General features: G+C 57.3%; 1 protein-coding gene across 1 annotated transcript in view; it reads left to right on the top strand.

Annotated features, from left to right (window-relative positions):
- The first annotated feature begins 7,098 nt into the window (after nt 1-7,098).
- ADCY1 (adenylate cyclase 1) overlaps nt 7,099-20,693 on the top strand; it is a 101,643-nt gene continuing 88,048 nt past the window's right edge. Inside the window, exon 1 of the mRNA XM_055420257.2 lies at nt 7,099-7,743. Coding sequence (XP_055276232.2) covers nt 7,099-7,743 — 645 coding nt within the window. The remainder of the gene's footprint in view (nt 7,744-20,693) is intronic.

The following is a 20,693-nucleotide window of genomic DNA, read 5'->3' as shown; positions in this document are numbered from 1 at the left end:
AATCCTTCTGGAGTTTTGGTTTTCCTTTTAGTCCCAGATGGCCTTTTCAGCCTCTGGCGCCTATATTTAACCTATTTAATGAGATTTCTTTTCCAGTAATTCCTGAAACTGGTAATCTCTAATTGGGTCAAATTCTCTACCCACAAGCCAGCGATTCTATTTTTAGTGCAAATCCTCAGGCTGAAGCTTCCCTGCCTTTCGGGCGCAGCTGTCAGAGCCGACTCTCCGCCGCGCACAGCTTATTTCCCGCCCTCCCCTCACCCCCCGCCCGGCACGTTTCAGGGTGAGCCTTTAGCTCCGCTCCCCTACCTCCCCCTGTCTTCAGCTCGACCCCCTGGGGAGGGTTTATACAAATCCATTTAGTGCCGGTCAGCTTAGGTCCCCTGGGTCACTACAAATAACTGTCGGCAGGCGGCTTTGGGGCAGCGCTGAGCGGGCACCTCTCCTGTCGCCTCTGTCCCTGTGGTGGATGGTCTGCCAGGAGAGCTGGTACTAAGAGCATTGTTTCAGGAGCTGTCAGGACCCCAGATGTCACCAGGGAATCCATAGGGAATCCCAGCTTTGTCCTCATCACCCAGGGCACGCTGCTTGGCGTCCGGGTGCGTGCCAGGCACTGCCTCTGGGCTGGGTGGTCCTTGTCTCCACTGACCACTCTGTCCTCACTAACAGCAGAGGTGACCATCAGGACACTGTGTCCCCTCCTTCCTCCTGCTGGACAGAACCACACTCCTTGGCCACACTTGGCCCCCAGACAGTCACCACTAGATGGAGAGCTCCCCTCCTTCTCAGAAAACACCACTGCACACCTGCCCAGAATCTAATTTCCTTTGGGGAAAAAAAAAATGCAATATAGAGAACACAGGAAGGGGATGCATTTGCTCTGGCTCATGGAGGGAGGCGTGTTACACTAGGGCAGACGTTTTTTCCTTGGAGCACCCAAGTGGGCGTGGATGGGGCTTGGATGAACTGCTGTCTGCACCTGAGAGTGGCCACCGTGGCCTCCGTCCCAGGGTCGGTCAGTGGACCTTTTCATCTTAACTGTGCTGATGTCAACCCTCCCAGAGTCGTCCTGGCCCTTCCACCCTGCTCATGGCTGATGTTCACTCCTCAAGAGGCCACTTGTCTCACCAAGATGACACAGAAACCTCACAGGAACCCCGGCTCTGGGCAGTAGAGGAGGTCAGCAACCCCCACGCCCACCACTGCCCACCACCAAGTCTGGATTAATCATCTAGGCCCCACAGTGTGCTCTGGGCATCAAGAAGAGTAGCCCACCCTTCTGGGTGCGCGGGTGCGGTTCACAGAGCCCAATGTAGCCTGACCCCTCTCTCCCACCACAGGGCTTTTCTGAGGATGCATCCTGCTTTCCCGGGAGATGCTTGCCACAGGTGTGATCACGTATCTATCTGTGTGATTGCTCAGCCCGCACCCGCCTCTCCCATCAGCCTGGAGTCCTGCTCTGCTTGATGCCAAATCCTAAGTGACAAGGGCAATCGGCGAAAGTGCCTGTCACACCAACCTCCTCCCGCCAGCCGGGTCTCCCTGCAGAAGCGGTGGACACTCAGATGTTATCTGATGCCTTTGCCCCTAGGCTGGCCAGAGACGCCAGCACAGAAGTGAGGACGCTGAGTCCCCCAGAATCTGCAAGCCCACCACCCCAGGGAGGCAAGTGGTAGAGCCACTTTGAAGCTGTAGTGAGCCCTCTTCCTGCTGGCACTGCAGGGGACAGTGACATGTGAAGGGGAGGCTGGTCGTCTGCCTACTGTCATCTATCCACTTGTCCAAGGGCAGCCCCTGCTCGGGCTCAAGGACTTCAGGAGATGAGCACCTCCCTTGGTGGCCTCCCTGGGCCTTCAAGTTGTGGTCCTGGGTCAGCCATCCAGGCTTTCAGTTGGGAGAGTAAAGGGACCTCTTAGTTTTCAGATTAAAAAAAATTTTTTAAATTGAGGGGTAATTGTTTTATAATATTGGTTTGATTTGCGCCATATATCAACATGAGTTAGCCATAGTTGTACATATGCCCACTTCCTTTTGTACCTCCCTCCAACCCATTCCCACCCCTCTAGGTTGTTACAGAGCCCCAATTTGAGTTCCCAGAGTCATACAGCAAATTCCCGCTGGCTATCTGTTTTGCCTGTGGTAGTATATATGCTTCCACGCTACTCTCTCCATTCATCTCACCCTCTCCTTTCTTCCCTGTGCCCTTGCCCACAAGACTGTTTTCTATGCCTGCATCTCCATTGCTGCCCTGCAAATAGGTTCATCAGTGCCATCTTTCTAGATTTCAAATATATGCGTTGCTGCTGCTGCTGCTAAGTCGCTTCAGTCGTGTCCAACTCTGTGCGACCCCATAGACAGCAGCCCACCAGGCTCCCCCGTCCCTGGGATTCTCCAGGCAAGAACAGTGGAGTGGGTTGCCATTTCCTGCTCCAATGCATGAAAGTGAAAAGTGAAAGTGAAGCCCCTCAGTCATGTCCGACTCTTAGCGATCCCATGGACTGCAGCCTACTAGGCTCCTCCGCCCATGGGATTTTCCAGGCAAGAGTACTGGAGTGGGGTGCCATTGCCTTTTCCGAAATATATGCTTTAATATACAATATTTGTTTTTCTCTTTCTGACTTACTTCACTCTGTAGAATAATAAACTTTAGGTTCATTCCCCTCACTAGAAATGACTCAAGTGTTCAGATTAAGATAGTTGGGGTTGGAGTTCTCCTGCCCCCTTTTGACTGGAGGGTTCCTGAACATACTCCTGAACTTTTCTAATCACTGTCCACAAATCATGTTTGTGGGCTTCTCAAGCCCCAGACAAGTCCACCAGGAGCGATCTGAGGAAGGCCTGGGAAATGTGCCTGCCCCGGGTGTCAGAAACATGCACCTCAGTGTCCTTGGAGGCTGAGCACCCTCAAGTCACCTGGCTGCAGGGCTACTCCACTTTAATGGCTCTCTTTTGAACCTGTCATATGGGTCATTTGATTAAGAAGTAATGGCTCTGACAAAATTAACTGTGTGGAATGTAGTTTCCTGTTGAACTTTCCTACCTCTGTCCCAACCAACTTGCATTTCCACAGTGGCTCAGAATCAGTCCACTAGAGGTAGGTCTCTTCCCCACAGACCCACAGGCAGAACTGTGTTCCAAATACAGAGCACTGGCGTGTGGAGTAAGAAACACTTGTCTGCAAGCTGAGACTCTGGCCAAAGTCTGAGGAACTCAATGGGCTGGCTTAGAGCAACTACCCTGGTATCATGGTCTCTGTTCAGAATGCTTGAAACTTATACATTTACCTCAAAGTGTTTGAATGGCCTTTGCCCCATTCTTGTATGCAGGGAACATTGACCCATGAGAGGCAAAACCCATTTATTTTGTGCTTATGAAGTGCAGGTTCTGTGGGCATTTGTGCCTCTCTTCCTACCATAACCCTGTGAGCCAGGGGTTGTTAGCTACTCAATCTAAGGAGGACACGAGGCACAGAGAGGCTGAGTAACCTGCCCAGAGTCACACAGCTGGGAAGGGTGGTGCTGGGACACTAGCCCGGCTATGTGACTCAGGGTCCACCATCCCTGTGGCGTCTGTGATGCTGAATCTGGCTTCAGACTGGGTCCACCCTGAACCACACTCACTCACGATCTGAAACTGGATTAGTTTCTGCGAAGTTCAGGGCCCTTGGCAGTTGTGATGCTCAAATACAAACCATACACATGTAATTTGTAAATAATCAAAAGTCAGAGAGAGGCCCAGTGGCGTTACTGGTGCAAGAAACACTGCCTACTTGCCCCAAGAGATGTGCCAGCTCTCCTTAGGAAAGTGGGGAGAGGACTGTGAGCAGCCCCCCACAGGGGAGAGGAGAACTTTTGTTTGGTGACAAGGAGGTAACCGAATGCTGTCCTCCCAGACCAGCAGGACTCAGTGTGGCCCCCGATGGTGCCCTCTATCTGCTCACCTCTGCTGGGGAGGATGTGCTCCCCAGAACAAAATTTCCCCTGGTGATCTTTGCAACCCCTTTGTTATCTGTCAATATTTACTTTCTGTAACATGGAACGTTACCCAAGATAAACCATATGCTAGAGGTATTAGTCTGCTAGGGCCCCTGTAATAAAGTATTGCACCCTGGGGGCTTAAACAACAGAAAAGAGATTTGCAAACAATTCTCTCACAGAAGTGGGAGGCCTGAAGTCCATGGGGAGGGCCATGCTGCCTCTGAAGACACTGGGGGAGGTTCCATTCCGCAGCCTCTCTCCTGACTTCAGGTGCTGCCTTGACTTGTGGCAGCATCACTCCAGTCTTCACGCCGTATTCTCTGCATGTGAATCTGTCTCCAAATGCCCCCTTGTATAAGGACACCAGTCATATTGGGTTAGGACTCACCTTACTCCAGAATGGCCTCAGCTTAATTGCATCTGTAATAACCTCATTTCCAAATAAGGTCATGTTCAGAGGTACTGCAGGTTAGGACTTCCAAGTATAAATTTGAGGCAGACACAATTCAAGCCATGACACCCAGTGAGAGTACTGGATGTGTGCACTTGACTCTTGGAAAATTTCCCCGACAGCTCTGGCTGCAAATTGCCCATGTGTGGTCTTCTCCTTTCCTTCCAGCCAATGGGATGAGACAAGAGGAACCTATGAACAGTGCATGTCTGCGCTGTGATGGTAACAATCCCTCCCACCATCTGGAGTTAGGGAGCCATAGCCTCCACAGCTCCCACGAAGCTCTGGTGCATCCCCATCTCTGGCCCTGCAGGAACATCTCCAGGCCTCTGCTTCCTGGTCAACAAGACAAGGGTGATAAACCTTTTCACCAGGATGCCAGGAAGCACAAAGGGCATGATGGACGTGACAATGACCTGTGAACCATGCCCCGTGGCCCTGGATGCTTTGTCAGGAGGAGCAGTGTGCTTTGTCAGGAGATGCTTTGTGCATAGCAGCAAACACAAGGCATGGTGCCCGTGGCTGAATCTCTTTCCACTGACCCTGATATACACAGGCTTTGTAGAAAAAGAGTTGATCTTGCCCGTTAAAGTTGTTGGGTGAAGGAAGAGTGTGTTACTGATTTGTGAACTTTGTACCCAGATCACTTCTTGCATTCTTACGTAGTTTGATCCATTTTCGGATATTATTCAGCTTTCCTTTCACAAAGTCATTAAGATATAGAAATATACTGCATCATTTAACAAGAGAATCTACTCTTGACACTCAGTACTTGAAAAATCTTGCAGATTTTGCTACCTTTTGGGGATGGGCAGAAAACCAGATGATGGAAGTTGGGCACTTTGCCAAGTGAGGGGGAGGCAGGAGATCTTCCTGATTCAGTTGCTGCCCTCCCGGAGCTGCCAGATCCATTGGGGTTGGAGACAAATGAACTGATGACCAAACAGAGTGGTGGGTACTAGGGAGAGTAGAAACCAGGATAAGGAAGCAATTGGCTGGGGCAGGGGGAGTCAGGAAGGCTTCACAGAGGAGGTGTCCTGTGTGGGGAGGCCATTTCAGGAGGAGGGACCAGATGGCCACCTAAAATTTGCTGATATGAACAGCCGGGAAACAAGGGGTGGAGGTGTTCCCGGCCTAGGCAGAGACTGTGAGGAGCTGTCTTTACAACTATCACAGCTGATACCAGGTTACTCTGGACCTTTTATAAAAATGGCAACTTCACCCAGCTCAACTGATTCCAGAAAGATGTGACATACACCTCAAATTTAATTCTTGTGTCCATATAACAGTATATTGTGCAGGGGTTCTCAGCCCTAGTGCCCCTCTAAAACAGACCCTTGCCTGAGCCAAGTAGTTTAACCTGTTTGTCTGGAACTGGGCTCAGGGAGGACCCCTTGCAGGGGGCTAGCTTCCTGGTCTCTGTGACTCCCTGGGATCTCCGGTTCCCAGTCCACCCCCGTGGTGGTCCACTCATATGAGAAGCAGCAGGGGATGATGGAGCAGACACTGGTTCTGCTGAGAGTCCTGACACCTCTCCACATCTCCTGGAGTCAGCTGCTTACTCTGAGATCCTTGTGTGTTAAGGGGGACATAAGCACGGACCCCCAGGGGCTACTGTGAGCATAATGCAGGTTAAGGCTGGAACAAAGCCTTTTCTTTTAGTGTGAGTGTAAGCAGTGGGTCCCACACACGTGCCATGGCAACAGTCCCCACATTTGTCCTGCTGAAGAAAACATCTCATCACTCCAGTTTCCAGCTTCCACTTAGGGCAAACTGCAGCTTCCCTTTTCCTTTCCCTCTCCCACTCCATCCCTGCACCAACAGCCTCACACCAGCTTCCCTAGACTCTATCGCTGTGACTCTAACCTGGGTCCTCCAGCACTCAGGTGGCACTGGCCACATTACATGTGGGCGTAACTTCGACTGGGGTTTCTGCTTGTCGGATCTCACCACCTGGTCATTGCTTCCACCCCTGCACCCGCTGACAGGGGTTGTAGGAACCAGGACAGGACTTGCCCACAGCCTGCCGTGTGGCGGGTTCTGGGTGTAGAGAGGCTGGCGGGAGGGAGATGTCGCGGGCCACCACCTTCCTCCCTGCCCCCGGGATCCTAGGGCATCCCCTCACCTCTCAGGGCTCTGGGTATGGGTGTGGTCCAGCATGGGCCCCCTTTTGGGTTCCTCTAGAATAGAGTGACCCGCTTTTATTGGGGGGTTACATTAGGCAAGGTAAGCTGCCCCCCTCCGGGGGAACGGTGCAGAATTCCAGCACTTTTAACGCCCCAAGAGACAGCATAGTGCGAGGCGTTGCGCACCAGTGGGGAAACTGAGGCCGGGAGGGGTAGGCTGGGCGCCCAAGGTCACGCGACTCCTCGGGCGGCGGGGCGTACAGACTGTGGAGTTGGGGTGCGGGCCTCGCGCACGCGCGTGGGCCTCGCGCGCCCAGGCCCGCGGCTCCGAGCTCGGCTGTCGCAGCGCGGTCGCGGGAGGACCGCGGCCGGGGCGCGGGCGGCGCCAGTGCGCAGGCGCGGCGGGCGGGAGGGGACGCGCTCGGGGCGCGCGCGCGGGGCAGCCGGCGCCCCAACTCGGCCCGCCGCGCCCCGGCGCCTCGCCGCCCGCCCGCCCGCCCGGCGCCCCGGCCGGCGAGGGGCGCGCCCGCTGCATGGCGCTGGGATGGCGGGGGCGCCGCGCGGCCGAGGCGGCGGCGGAGGCGGAGGCGGTGCGGGCGAGTCTGGGGGCGCCGAGCGGGCGGCGGGGCCGGGCGGCCGGCGCGGGCTGCGGCCGTGCGATGAGGAGTTCGCGTGCCCCGAGCTGGAGGCGCTGTTCCGCGGCTACACGCTGCGGCTGGAGCAGGCGGCGACGCTGAAGGCGCTGGCGGTGCTCAGCCTGCTGGCGGGCGCGCTGGCCCTGGCCGAGCTGCTGGGCGCGCCGGGGCCCGCGCCCGGCCTGGCCAAGGGCTCCCACCCCGTGCACTGCGTGCTCTTCCTGGCGCTGCTCGTGGTCACCAACGTCCGCTCGCTGCAGGTGCCCCAGCTGCAGCAGGTCGGCCAGCTCGCGCTGCTCTTCAGCCTCACCTTCGCTCTGCTGTGCTGTCCCTTCGCGCTCGGCGGCCCCGCCGGTGCCCACGCCGGGGCGGCAGCGGTGCCGGCGACAGCCGATCAGGGAGTCTGGCAGCTCCTTTTGGTCACCTTCGTGTCCTATGCCCTGCTGCCCGTGCGCAGCCTGCTGGCCATCGGCTTCGGGCTCGTGGTGGCCGCCTCCCACTTGCTGGTCACGGCTACGTTGGTCCCCGCCAAGCGCCCACGTCTCTGGAGAACGGTAAGTGTCGCCGCGCGCCCTCGCTCCGGTCCGGGACACACCTGCTCTCGGGAGGGACTGGGAACGCGGGGAGAAGGGTGCGCATCTACCGACTGGGCAGGTGGAGAAACTGAGGCCCCGGATTGGAAGGGGGACATTCAAGGTCACTCAGGGAATTGGGGACACATTGAGGGCTGACACCCTGGGGCCGGACTCTTTCCCGAGTTACAGTCCACAAGCGCTCCTGGGTGTGGAGTGTGGAGACCCGAAACTAGCGGGTGTGGAGAGGGCAAGGATTGGCCCAAGGTCACACAGCTGGTGAACGGCCGGTGAGGCCAGAGCTCTGGTCCGACGCTGTCTGGCTGCACCTATCCCCACAGGATGGACAAAAAGTAGGCACGAGGAGCGGGCCTCGGCCAGCAGGATTGCTGCGGGCTGTGCGCGCTCAGCCCGGGGCTCCTCTCGCTTGCGCCTGGAGCGCGGAGCGCGTGCTGGGCAGGCAGAATCCCTCTCCCAGCCCTGCCGTCATGGGGGATGTGGGAAGCGGGTAAGGACTTTGGCCCCCTCCAGCCACCCTGGCTCCCATTTGTGGACCCGTTTGGGGTCCTGAAGGACAGGGTTTGCCAAGGTCGCACAGGGCTCTCTCTGGTCCCTCTCGACCTGCTCTGCCTCAGCCGGGATCCAGGCTCGCAGCGCCTGAACTTTGTCATTCTCTTTCCCCAGGGGCAAGATCATGGTGAGGACCCCATGCTGACTGCTTCCTAGGGGCTCCTCCCCAGCCCAAGGACCCCAGAGGTCTGAGGCAGGTGTCTTCCAGCCTGATGCTTTTGCGTGCAACCCAGCCCATCCCACCTAGTCTTGGAGGTCCCAGAGGGAGGGTTTTGCTTCTCCCTCTGGCTTTATTTTGGCAGGAGGGTGGTGGGAATCTGATGGGTTGGGGGAGCCCATCTAAAGAGAAAAAGGGGAATGTGAGGAGACAGGGGTGAGGAAGGGCAGCTGGACGGAGGTGGCTTTTGGAAGAACAGCTAGGGGTGGGGGGAGTGATGAGAGTCAGACAGCTGGTGCCAGGGCCCCACCAAGGCCCCTCCACCCAAGGACCGAAGGAGGTGCCCCCAGACGGTGATGCCTGGGATGCACAGGTTCAGAGGGACCATGGGACACCCAGGAGTGACACACATTTCAGGGCCCAGAGAGGCCAGTGTGTGGTGGGGGCTGGGGGGGTGGAGGAGGGAGTATGTGGAAGGGAGCGGGCTGAGAGGGGCTGGTGGAGTGGGGGGAACAGAGGAGGAGAAATAGGGGTGAAGGCCAGAGACTGAGAGGAGGTAGAGATAATGGCAGAGAAAAAAGGGAAAAGGGCCAGGAGGCTGATTGCCCCCAGGGAGAGGAAGGAGGCAGTGGAGAGGGGAGGGCTCCATTCTCCAGCTGGCCTTCCGCCTTGCATCCTTAGGCTTTGAGTGGGGCTTGTTTGACCTTCTCAGGGGGCAGTCCTGTATCTTTCCCCCCACAACCCTACTACGTGTTGTGTTTCCTCCCCTCTCCTCCCAGCCAGCTCCCCCCCAGCAAGGACCACCTCTCTATCCGGACAGGGAGGGTGGCTCAGTGGCCAGGTCAGCTTCAGGTGAGAGGGGCCCTAAGCTACCTGGACAGGCCCCGGCTGAGTTTTGGTACCCCCAGGGGTTCAGTGAAAGGCTGTACTATTGTCTCCTTTTATAATCACCAATGTTCTAGGTAGCCTGTAGACATTCTTTTTAGAGAATTAAAAGATTAAGGGAATGGGGAGGGGCAGGCAGGGAGAGTCTGTAAAGGTGCCCCAGGCATTTATAACTCCACCTTTCCCTCAGGATAAGATGAGCTCCTGTGTTATAGGGAGGAAAGGAGCCCATCCTGGACTTAGGTGAATTCTTAGGGAGCAGACACCTAGGTTTCAGTTGGCTAATGGCTGTGACTCCCTGGGCTAGGCAGACCCTTCCCTCACTGAGCCTCAGTTTCCTATCCTGTCTTACGGGGCATCACAGCTCACCTTCAGGGCTGTGGTGAAAGTGAAAAAAGTTCACATTGGAAAAACACATATTCAGAATCTTGGGCCACTTCCGAATTGTTGTGGCTTGTTTAGAATGCTGGTATTCGAGTCCACCAGTCTGTACAGGTGGTGGTGATATTGACGGACAGATGGAGATGGATGCGGGGAAACATGTGGTGATCGGACCGCGTGGTGCCCCAGGGAGTCTCCCTTCCAGTGAGAAAATTCCAGCAGTCTGTGAGATCTGTCCTTAGTGAGCTCTGCAACTTGGTACTTGAGACCGGTGGAGACGATGGCCCCCACATTTCCGACGCATGTTGGTTGCTAGTCGTGCTTAAGCTTCCCTGCCCTCCTGTACTGCACTCACCTGCTGACAGAGCCACTCCCGCAGGATAGAACCCAGGACAGGCAGGAGCCCTGCAGGACACAGGGTAGAGGCCAAAAGGAGGCAGAAGGGCTGGATGGACGAGCCAGTCTGTGCCGGGGTGCCGTCTTTGCTGCAGACACGCAGCGTGTCGCATGCTTGCTGGAGGAAGCCTGTGCTGGGGCCTGACACCTAGGTTAAAGTGTGGGCTCCTCTGGCCCTCCACAGAGGGGCTCCAGGGGTTTCCTGCAGCAGTCCTGTGCTGCCCTGGTGTGCTCTGGGGCTCTGTAGGGCCCAGGCCAGCCCAGATGCTGGGAGGCAGAGGAGAACATGCAGAAAGCCAGACATGTGACTGCACAACTGAAATTTGGGAGGCTGGTGCCCTTTCCCGGGAAGGACCCTTTCCCGGGAAGGTGTGCCTGCTACTGCTTTCCACTGGGGCAGAAAGAGTTTAAGGGAAATGGCCTTACTCCCCGCTGGTACAGGACCAAGGATGGGCCCCATAAATAGGGACCAAACGGGGTCCCTTCTAGCTTTCAAGGCCCAATGGTTGTACCTTAGCACAGTTAATTTTATTTAACTGGGTGACATGTCAGAACTGAAGGCATCCCATGCAAGAATACCAGAGGCCTGCTCAGAGCCAACAGCGGTGGGCAGGCTGCAGGGTCCTGGGTTTTTGAGGGTGGGGGAAGGAGGGAAGCTGGCAACGTCAGACTTGTCCCTTGCTGACTTACATACTGGAGGTGGCTGTGCTCGGGTACAGGGCGGGGAAGTAGAGTCGGGGGAGTGCTTGTGAAGGTCACTGCCTAAGGTCATTGCCGGGGAGTGGTGGTGGGGGAGGATGGGTGTTTCTGGAGAAGGGTCGCTGGCTCATGGTGCCTGCCCTACCCCTCAGGTGCCTTGGCTGTGGCAGGTGCAGGAGGTAGAGCCCCAGCTTCCTCCTTGTGCTGCCCCTCTGCTCACAGCTCCCAGAGGCCCGCTTCTCAACCGGCAGGGCTGCTGTATTTTTCATAAGGGGGACAGCAAGGGTCTACTGCAGTGTGCGATTTGCAGTGCAGTGTGGCCTCCTGTCAGTGTAAAGGAAATATGTTTAGTGCCTGAACCACGGAACGGTAACAGAAATCATGGCTGTCCTGGGGAAGTGGGAGCTGGCCAGATTTCCGTCCCCAATCCCCCACCCTTGTAGTGTGGTCTGAGCTCTTGAGAAGCTCGGAGTGCTGGCAGGTGGAGCCATGTGACTGCTCTCAGAACCTCCGCATGTGCTGGCAGTGCTGGCTGCCACACGGGGTTTGGCAACCTATGCCTCTTGCCTCTGTGTCTCCTACTCCTCCTTCTAGGCAGGCCTCTGGGGCATCTGTCAGGACCTGTGTCCCTCCCTCAGCCTAGCCCCTCCTCAGGCGCCCCCCACCCCAATTCTCCCCTGCCCCACTGGCTGGCCCTCTTCCCCTCTTTGTTTAGTCACTAAGTTGTGTCTGACTCTTTGCGACCCCACGGACTGTAGCCCACCAGGCTCCTCTGTCCATGGGATTTCCCAGGCAAGAATACTGGAGTGGTTGCCATTTTCTTCTCCAGGGGGTCTTCCCAATCCAAGGATCAAACTCATGTCTCCTACATTGGCAGGTGGATTCTTTACCACTGAGCCACCAGGGAATCCCTCTTCCCCTCTGGTCCTCTGCAGACTCTCCCCACTCCCTCCACCAGACCCTCTCCTGACCGCCTGTGCAGTCCTGCCCCACAGCTGGCCCCTCACCCCCGCAGTACCCCTTCTCCTCTGGCTGGACTCTTTCCCAGGTGGGACCCCTCTTCCTGCTCCCCTGCTCAGCCTCCTGACCAGCCCCACCAGTACCTCCCTCTCCCCCCACCCCCGCCCTGACTGGATTCTGTCACTGTTTGTTCACCTGCCTTGGCTGAGCTGAGCAGGGAGGGAGGAGGCGGCTCGCCGTGCACAGGCTTGTCCTGGGCTGGACAGTCCTCCCCCAGGCCTCCGGTTGCTGGGCAGGGCACAGTACTGGCTTCCCATCCCCTGCACCTTACAGCCTAGGCAGTTTCCAGTGCCTCTTCTAGGCCTGCAGGTTCATGTCCGTGGGCATCCAGTCGGCAACTCCTGAGTCCTTGGAATCTGGGCTCCCAGCCCGCTTGTCTGATGGGCGGTTCCCTCCCTAAACCCGGTCTGTTTCCACCACAGCTGTGCCATCCTCTCGCTCAGCAGCCAGCTCCCACAGTAAGAAGCACCTAGAGTTGCCGACACCAGGGCAGCAGGAACTAGGGAGGTAGGGCCTGAGTGGGGAGACCATCCTGCATCAGAGTGAGGGTTCCCACCTGCTCCCACTCTGGGCAGTCCTGGGGATCCCAGGCTTTCTTCTGCTGCCATGGATCCCCAGACTGTCCATGTGCTGGAGTCTGGCCCCCCGGGTGGACTTAGCGGAGGGCTGGGGACCACTGGAGCAGACCTAACTGTGAAGCCTTTGCAGCTTCTTGGGCTGTGGCGCCTTCTCTGGATGGTTCTGGGTCCACACTTGAGTGCCAGATGCTGAGCCAGGGGATAGGACCGCCTGCCCTCTAGGAAGTTAGTCTTCAGGGACCCCGATCAACTACTGGAACTGCAGCCTGTGCTGGGGGAGTGTGTGTGACCTTCGGAGAAGAGTAAAGGGGACAAGGCAGAGGGAGGGCTCAGGGCTGCCTCCTGGGGAGAGGACACTCCAAGGTCCTGGACAGAGGAAACCAAGAGGCTGCTGGGTTCTGGGGCTGCAGGCCACTGGCTGCGGGAACGAGCTGGTCACCGTGGGGCCGGCAAGGCGGGTGGCGGGTGGGGAGGAAAGGGCAGGTGCCGGGGAGGCCCTGGGGTTTGGGCTGCACAGAATGTTTTGAGGCCTTCCTTAAGCGGGTTCTGTGGGGAAACGTCCCCACCCACTGCCCTTTCCACGGGCTCCCTCCCAGTGGTTCTGGGGTGCTGCCCTTCTTCCCTCACGTCTCTGATGTGCAGAGGGCCAGGTTGATGGGCCAACTGCTCTGTGTTGCAAACTTGGAGCCCAGAAATGTCCTTGGGCCTTTTCCTGACTCAGATGGTGGTGGGTGGGCTTGCAGAGTGGGTGGGGTGGGAACTCCCTGCACCTCAGGGGCTCCGATCCAAGCAGTGTAGCTGAGGGCAGGGCCCTTACCATGTGCCTCCCTTTCCTCTAAAGTCATGCCTGTGGTTGTGTAGGCACAGGTGGCCCCCGGGGACTGTGCCCCACAGCGTGGGGCTGGCACTCAGTGAGGTGGAAGCAGTCTCCTGTCATGCACTCACACATGAGTACTCACACACACATAGACACACACCCTTGCACACTCACACAGGAATGCACGCACCCACGTGCAGACTCGCATACAGGCACATGCTCACACACTGCACTGATTGTTTTTCCCATTTCCTGGGTAGATGTGTTTTCCCCGAGGAAAATGGGGTCTGGGGCCCTCCAGCCCCGCGACCTCAGAGGCCAGCCCTTGGAATGAGACCAGGCCCCAGGCTGCACCCAGATGGGGAGGCTGGGTGAGGGGGGCCATGCATGTAGGCCTGAGAGCCATGGGGTGACAAGGACCAGGATCCCCAGCTGTCTGGGGCCCTCTCCCCTCTGTCTGCTCTGTGTGAGTCTCGGCAGGGCATGTTGGGCTTCCTTGTGCGCACATCCATGTGTGGGGCGTGGCGTGAGAATGACACTCACTGCCTCCCCTGCCCCAGTGCAGGCTGCCCCTCACTGCTGCGTCTGTGTCCCTCCTGTCCTCGTCCTCCCTCGATCCTGCTTTTTCCCCCGCAGCTCCCGACCCTGCCTTCCTGGATTGGAGGGTGGCGGGATCTGCTTTGATACCCGAGCTGCCGGTGTTTGCTTTGCCTCCAGCCGAGGGAGAGCTTCCTGACTCCTGGTTCTCTGGGTGGGGCTGTGCAGAGCATGGACACAGCTCTGGGGGTGGGGCTTGTGTGTGTACGTGTGTGCATGGATGTGGGCACAAGTGGGTGCACGTGTGTAATGTGTGTGCCTCTGTGTGGGCATGTAGTTGCCTGTATGTACACCAGCGCACGCGTCCTCCTGACCAGGAATGTGAGTGTGTTCATGTGTGCGTGTGCACGTACTGGTAGCATCCAGAGGCCCAATCCCACCCCAGACCTACAGAGTCTGGGTCCCTGGGTTTGAGGCCACCCACTGTTGTTCCAGAATCGAGCACCCGCCTTGTGCCAGGCTTGGTGTAGGGTGTGTGGTCTGAAGGCCCACAGTCTGCACACAGGGATGGAGAGCAGGGCCATTGTGTGTGTAGGCTGGAGTCAGGGGCACTTGCTGAAATGGGCAGTGTAGCTAAGAGAGGGCAGGCCAGGGGTCATGGTCCGTAGTGATCCCGTGGGCAGTGGGGCTGCTGCAGGCCCAGAACCAGGGTGTCCTGCTATGCTCCTGAGGGGTGCCCAGGTGAGGGGTGCCCAGGTGAGGGGGTGCCCAGGTGAGGGATCCAGGATGCCCATTGAGGGACTAGAGTGTAGGGGATCAGGTCGCCTGCCCCACTGAGTAACCTGGGTGCAAGGGGATAAGATGCCAGTTAGGGACCCTGGGGATGAGACTCCCACCCACGATACCTCCGGAGCTCTGGACAGCTGGGTGCCCCTATTGCCATCCACGCTCTCAGAGGGGAAGTCCTCTCCGGGGCCACATTCCCAATCTGGGGGCGGCTTTGTGTTTTGACTCTGAAGTACAGAGTAGCTCTACCAGAGCTCGGCTTTCCCTGTGCTGAAGTAGACCCTGACCTTTGGGAGCACAGCTTCCTCCAGTGGGTGGATGGGCCTTATTGCTCACGCAGCAGCTCATCTGGGGCCCAAGGCACCACGTGCCCAGGCTGGACGTCAGATGCCACACCCTGGACAAGGAGAATGGCCAGCTACAAAAGGGCCTGGCTGCTCAAACCCGGGCCGCGCCTGGGACCCTGGCCCTGTGGTCAGCCCTCCTGCATGACCTGTCATCCCACGCACCGTCCCCCTACCGCCCTTCTCGGCAGCTGCCCGACGAGCTCCCGGGAGACTGCACCCTGGGTGCCTCCCACATCTGCACTGGCAGCTTCATGCCGCATCTGAGCAAGGTGTCTGCTCTGGGACTCTCTGTCCCAGCCTCTGCTGGGACTCTCTGCTGCTGAGAGAACTGGGTTGTGAGCATTCGTGGTCAGGGCAGAGGGTGCTCACTGAGAGCCTCGTGCTGGAGTGATGTGCTGAGTGATGACCTTCTCTGAAAGAGTGTGTTTTTCTTGGTGCCTTTGCCTAGTTTCCTTATGTGAGAAACGCTGTCATGTTAAAGGAGTGTGTTGCCTTCTGAATCATCCGTGGCCAAAGGGATCTGAAATGTGTGCTCTTTGAACTTGTTTTGCAAGATGGCTGCTTTTCCAAACACACTCACCTGCTCTATGGATGAAAAGCTCAGTGAGCACATTTACCGGAGTCACCGGTATAGCCTAAGGATTTGGAAATATCTCTGCTAGTTTATTGTAAAGCAGGTCTTTATCTGCAGAAATCATAGGTGGTTCCTGGGCCCTCACCATGTCCCTGGAGGACCCTGTGCAGTGGGATCCATTCCTGAAGTCCAGTTTGTCCAAGGGTCAGAAATGAGCAGTGAGGTGAGAGCCTCTCTGGAGCTAGAGTCGGTGTGTGACCCAGTCCATGTGTGCACACGTCTGTGCACTGTGTCCCACCCCCCACCCCGCCCCGCCATGCCCGGCTCCCACCAGCTCAGCATGCCCCAGGAGCCATGTCACTCCGGACACTGAGACATACTGATGCCCTGCCTCTTACGTGCCTCCGTCGGTCATGGAAAAGCTGGGATCCTTCCCCACTGCCCGTCTGATGACAGATGCGAGAGTTGGGCTGCGGTCCTATCAGGTCTTGTCTGAGACAACCTGAGAGAGGTTGGGCAGTGCACATGGCAGTGCAGGTGTCTCCCTGCACTCCCTCCGCCCCTTTCCAGGGGTGTGCCGGGGCCAGGCCACCTCCCCACCCACATGCCCCCAGTTACCCATGCAACAAACATCAGAGCACCTGCTATATTATGAGAGGTTCCCGGATCTGTCGCGGACCTGACGGGTTGAGGCCCCTTGAGAGGCAGCAGCAGGTAGGGGAGGTGACAAATGAGTTAATAATATAATGTGTTGGAAGATAGTAACTGCTAAAAGCAACAGAAGGAAAGAAATAGAAACGGCCAGCAGGAGAATCCAAAAGCCAAGGTGGAAGTGTGTGCACTTTTAGCCAGGGGTCAGGTCAGTGGTTTTGATAAGGTGACATTTGAGTGGAGCCCCTGCAGGTCAGAATTGCATCAGGCACTGTATGGGAAGGGGGTTCCTGCCCAGGAATGTAGGACAGAGGCCCAAAGCAAAGTGGGCCTGGCAGGCCAGGGGTACACGAAGAGGACAGGTTGTAGGGCATGAGCCGCAGAGAGTTTGGGCCCAGGGAGACCTAGGACTAGGGAGTTAGAGCAGAGGATCGTCCAGGAGCCTCAAGGGCCAGGAGGGGCACAGGCTTGGGTTAGGAGGCAGCTTGGCAACCAAGCAGCAGATGGCAGATAGGGCAGTCAGGGGCCCCTGTGTTGAAGACAGAGCCGGTAGGATTTGCTGGTGGTGGAAAAGGGCCATGGCCTGAGAAGTTTCCAGGGGCCTGGATCAACTGAGGTGGGAGAGGCTGCTGGGGTGAGTGCTGGGTGCCACCAGGGGTCCCACCAGGGCCTGTCCCAAGCAGGCTTGAACAGACACCCAGCTGGATGCATGGACAGGGGAGGGGGACGGCTGGCTAGGCCAAGCTGAAGGTGTCAATTTGGTGGTCTTTGGCACAGGGATGGGCTCCCAAGTGGAGTGTGGCTGAGATATCACAAGGGGTGGAGTTTGGGGTGGAGAGGGGTCCAGATGTGAGGCTTGGACCAGAGGATGCTGGGGATGGCGTCCATGGAGGGGGGCTCACGGCCTGAGCAGGGTGGGCTGGACACTGGGACCTGAGCCTGGGTTCAGGATGTGCAGGTGGTCCTGACGTGGTCACAGGCCACCCAGGACAGCTGCAGAAGGGACGGAGGCTGGAGCTCCACGGGGCGTTTCCAAGAGTCTTGCTGAAAGGGGAGAAAACTGGGCAGGCCCAGGAGAAGAAGAGGAGTCTTTTTCAGGAGAAAGAAGTAATTGTGAGTTTGAGAGCAGTAGGTCCCAGCTGGAGGGTAGAGGGGACCCTGGGGCATGGGCAGTGGGAGTGGCTGTGACGGGCAGAGAGAGGGCCCCTGGGGAGGAGGGATGGGTGAGGATTGGGATGGAGAAGCACTCCGGGCTGCCGGTGTGGGGTTGTGCACTCATTCCTAGGAGACGGCCTGGTGGGCAAGCCCAGGCGTTTCCTCCAGCAGTGTGTGTGGAGCTGGATTTGACCAGCCCGGCGTTTCCAGAGTGTGAGGGGCAGGAGAGTGTCCTGCTGGGCCATGGAGTTTCAGCTGGAGAAGAAGAGAGCTCTAAGGGCAAGCCTTCAAGGGGTGAGAAAGGTGCAGATGGGGTTCCTGGCAGGGACAAGGCATCCAGGGGTGCGTGGGCTGCAGGGGGTCCTGGGGAGCCTGGATGCTGAGGCCAGGTATGTGGGGGAGGTGCCCTGAGGCCAGGAGTGAGGGCGGTTACAGGGAGCCCGGGTGGTGGGGCTGCTGGGTGTGCCCTGCCCTTCCTCAGGGCCCCTGTGTCTGTAGAGTGAGGATGCTGGTGGGGGTGGCAAGGACCTGTTAGTCCCAGGAGGCGTGTTCCGGGCTGTGTGGTACTCAGCCTCCACCCCAGCACGGACCCTTCCCCAAGCTCAGAACCCTCAGCCTGTCTTCCCCGTCGCCACTTCTACTGCTGCCAGTGTGAACCAACGGCCTCTTCAGGCTACACCTGCCAGCAGGTGACCTCTGGGCTTCTCTGCCTCGTCACCCTCCTCCCTGGTCACTGATTAGGTAGCCAGTCTTGAAACTTCTCTGTGCCCTGTGGGGCAGGACCTGGGCCTCTTGTCACTGCTGTGCCTGTCACCTTGGTTCCTGATCGTGGAGTGTGGGGGAACTGAGTGGGGGCAGGGAGGCAGGTGTGCTGGGGGCCTTAGCATCATGTGGACGGCCTTCTCCTTTGATTTCCTGGGGGAGGATCAGCAGGTTTGTGGATGTGAATGCAGAGCATTGGGCAGGGGAGACCCCCTGTCTCTGCTCCACTCTGCCTGCTAGACTCCAGCTGTGGGGCAGGCCGTGGGGCTCTTCTTCATGTGAGTGGCTCAGACGGTGTTGACAGGGCAGCCAGGTGTGCATCCGGCTGGGCCTTGGTGTCCCTGGGGGACAACTGTGGCCCCAGAGTAAAGGGAAGGTGTGAGGAAGTTGGGTGTAGAGGGCACGGCAAGGTGACTCAGCTCACCCCGACTCTGCTGCTGATGTTCTCCTTGGCCAGACTGCCCAGCCTCTGCCAACCCTTCTGCCCGTTGGCCCTCACCTCTCCGCCCAGACCTCACTGGGGACTTTCACGTTCCCCTGTTTCTGCCACAGGCCACCTGAAAAGCCCTGTCTTCCAGGCTCAAGTGGGACCCGTGGCTTCGTCCACCCTGTGCTCAGCTGACCTTGGGTGCCTGGCCCCTCAGTTGAACTCTTTGTCCATCAGCTGAGGGCTTCACTGCAGGGGTGCTGGGCTGGACAGCATCTCAGAAGAGGCATTCTGGGTGTTATCTCGGCTCCACGTTCAGAACCTTAAATCAAGGCTAGGACGGCATGCAGAAGCCATGAATGATTGAGGGTCTACTGGGAGATGAGTGTTTTGTGCAAAGACTCACTGTTGTTTAAATTTTTAGAAACCTGTCCAGCACTGTACCTGTGGGTGTTTTAAACACACTTAGTATGTGTTTAAATATTGATTCTGCCTGAAGTCGCTTCAGTTGTGTCCGACTCTTTACGACCCTATGGACTGTAGCCCACCAGGCTTCTCTGTCCATTGGATTCTCCAGGCAAGAATCCTGGAGTGGGTTGCCATGCACTTTTGCCATGCACAACCCTGAAGGTTGTCACCTTCAGGGGATCTTCCTGACCCAGGGATCGAACTCATGTCTCTTATGTCACCTGCATCGGTAGGCGGATTCTTTACCGCTAGCGCCACCTGGGAAGACCAAGTATTGATTCTGCCAATGTGCAGTGTATTGTTTCACATATGCTGGTCTTCCTGGTGCCACCAGAAAAGTGCCTTCATCAACAGACTGGCATGAGCTGATCCCGGAATACAGCAGATGGTCCTTTAGACACAGAAAACACTGTCTGGTATGGGGGCCAGTGCAGCTGCCCTGGGTGTGCCGGTGCTGGCCACCAGGCCTGAGACTGACTGGCTGGCACCTCGGAGAAGCATTTATGTTCCAGTCCTGCACCTCTTTAAAGCATGGATGCTCCGGCTAGGGGGGCACTCAGATTTGGAGGTGTTCAAGGTCACAGTGAGGGGGATCAGGGTCACATGCAGGATCACAGGGAGATGATGAGGTCATGGAGATGTTAGGGCCTGACTTGGAGATGGTCAGGTCGCATGGAGATACTCAGGGTCCTGTGGAGATGATGAGATCGTGTGGAGATAATCAGGGTCACAGGGAGATGATCAGGATCACATGGAGTTGGTCAGGTCATATAGAGTTGTCCAGGGTCACCTGGAGATGGTCAGGTCACAATGAGATGTTCCAGGTAACAGCAGGCACCATTTTTATTGGACTTTCAGCTGTTCTCCTAGACCCCTCTCAGGATGGCTGTCCCTCTCTTTGAGGGACAGAGGCAGGATCCAGGAGGTGATTTGCAGGAGAGTATTTTGTACACAGTCAGTGTTAGGTGTAAGCGTGTGTCCGTCCTCTGCCAAGTGTGAGTGGACGAGTTGTCCCTGTTGAGTTTGCTGGGAGCTCACTCCCCTGCTGGGGGTTTAGGGAGATGACCACTGGGTGCTGGGGTCCTGTGGATTCCAGTTGCTTGGCCTGTTTCCCTGTGTCCTCCTGTGAACAGTTTCCTTGTCTCTAGACGGATATTACTGCCAACTGCGACCTCCCTGGTCTCCCTTTTCTTGTCCCTCCACTCTCCCTGTTTGGGCCACCTTGCCCATCACTGCCTGGACTCTGCAGGTGTCCTCTGATCGTCGACTGCTGTCCCATCTGCCACTGTGTTTGTCCTGTGTAGTTGTGTGTGACATCAGTCCTAGGTGGGGAGTATTTCGGGTTAATTCACGAGAAGCAGTGACACTCAGAACCTGCCGGAAATGCTGGAGTTTAGTCAAACATAAAATCATCCATTTTTACAGTGACTGTGATGGGGGTGGGTGGGTGCAGCGGTTTTATAAACACTGCACCCACAGGGAGGTGGGTGGGCATCCTTTCTCTCTCAGTGGCCTGGGGGCTCTAGGGGGATGTGCTGGGGTTCTGCTGGTCCATGGAGGTACCTCTGTCTGGCCCTGGGCCCTGTGGCCATGAGAGGTAGGTACAGGTCAGCTGAGGAGGCTGAGCAGGGGACATGGGCTTTGATCCTTCCCCAGCCCTGCCACTCTGTGCAGTGTGACTGTCATCTGTCGTGGGTTCCTATGAAGTCCTCCGAGCTCAGT

The sequence above is a fragment of the Moschus berezovskii genome, chromosome 3 (genome assembly GCF_049115385.1).
Source record: "Moschus berezovskii isolate FMDL1 chromosome 3, NW_MosBer_1.0, whole genome shotgun sequence".
Lineage (NCBI taxonomy): Eukaryota > Metazoa > Chordata > Mammalia > Artiodactyla > Moschidae > Moschus > Moschus berezovskii.
This window is presented reverse-complemented; position numbering and strand designations above follow the sequence as displayed.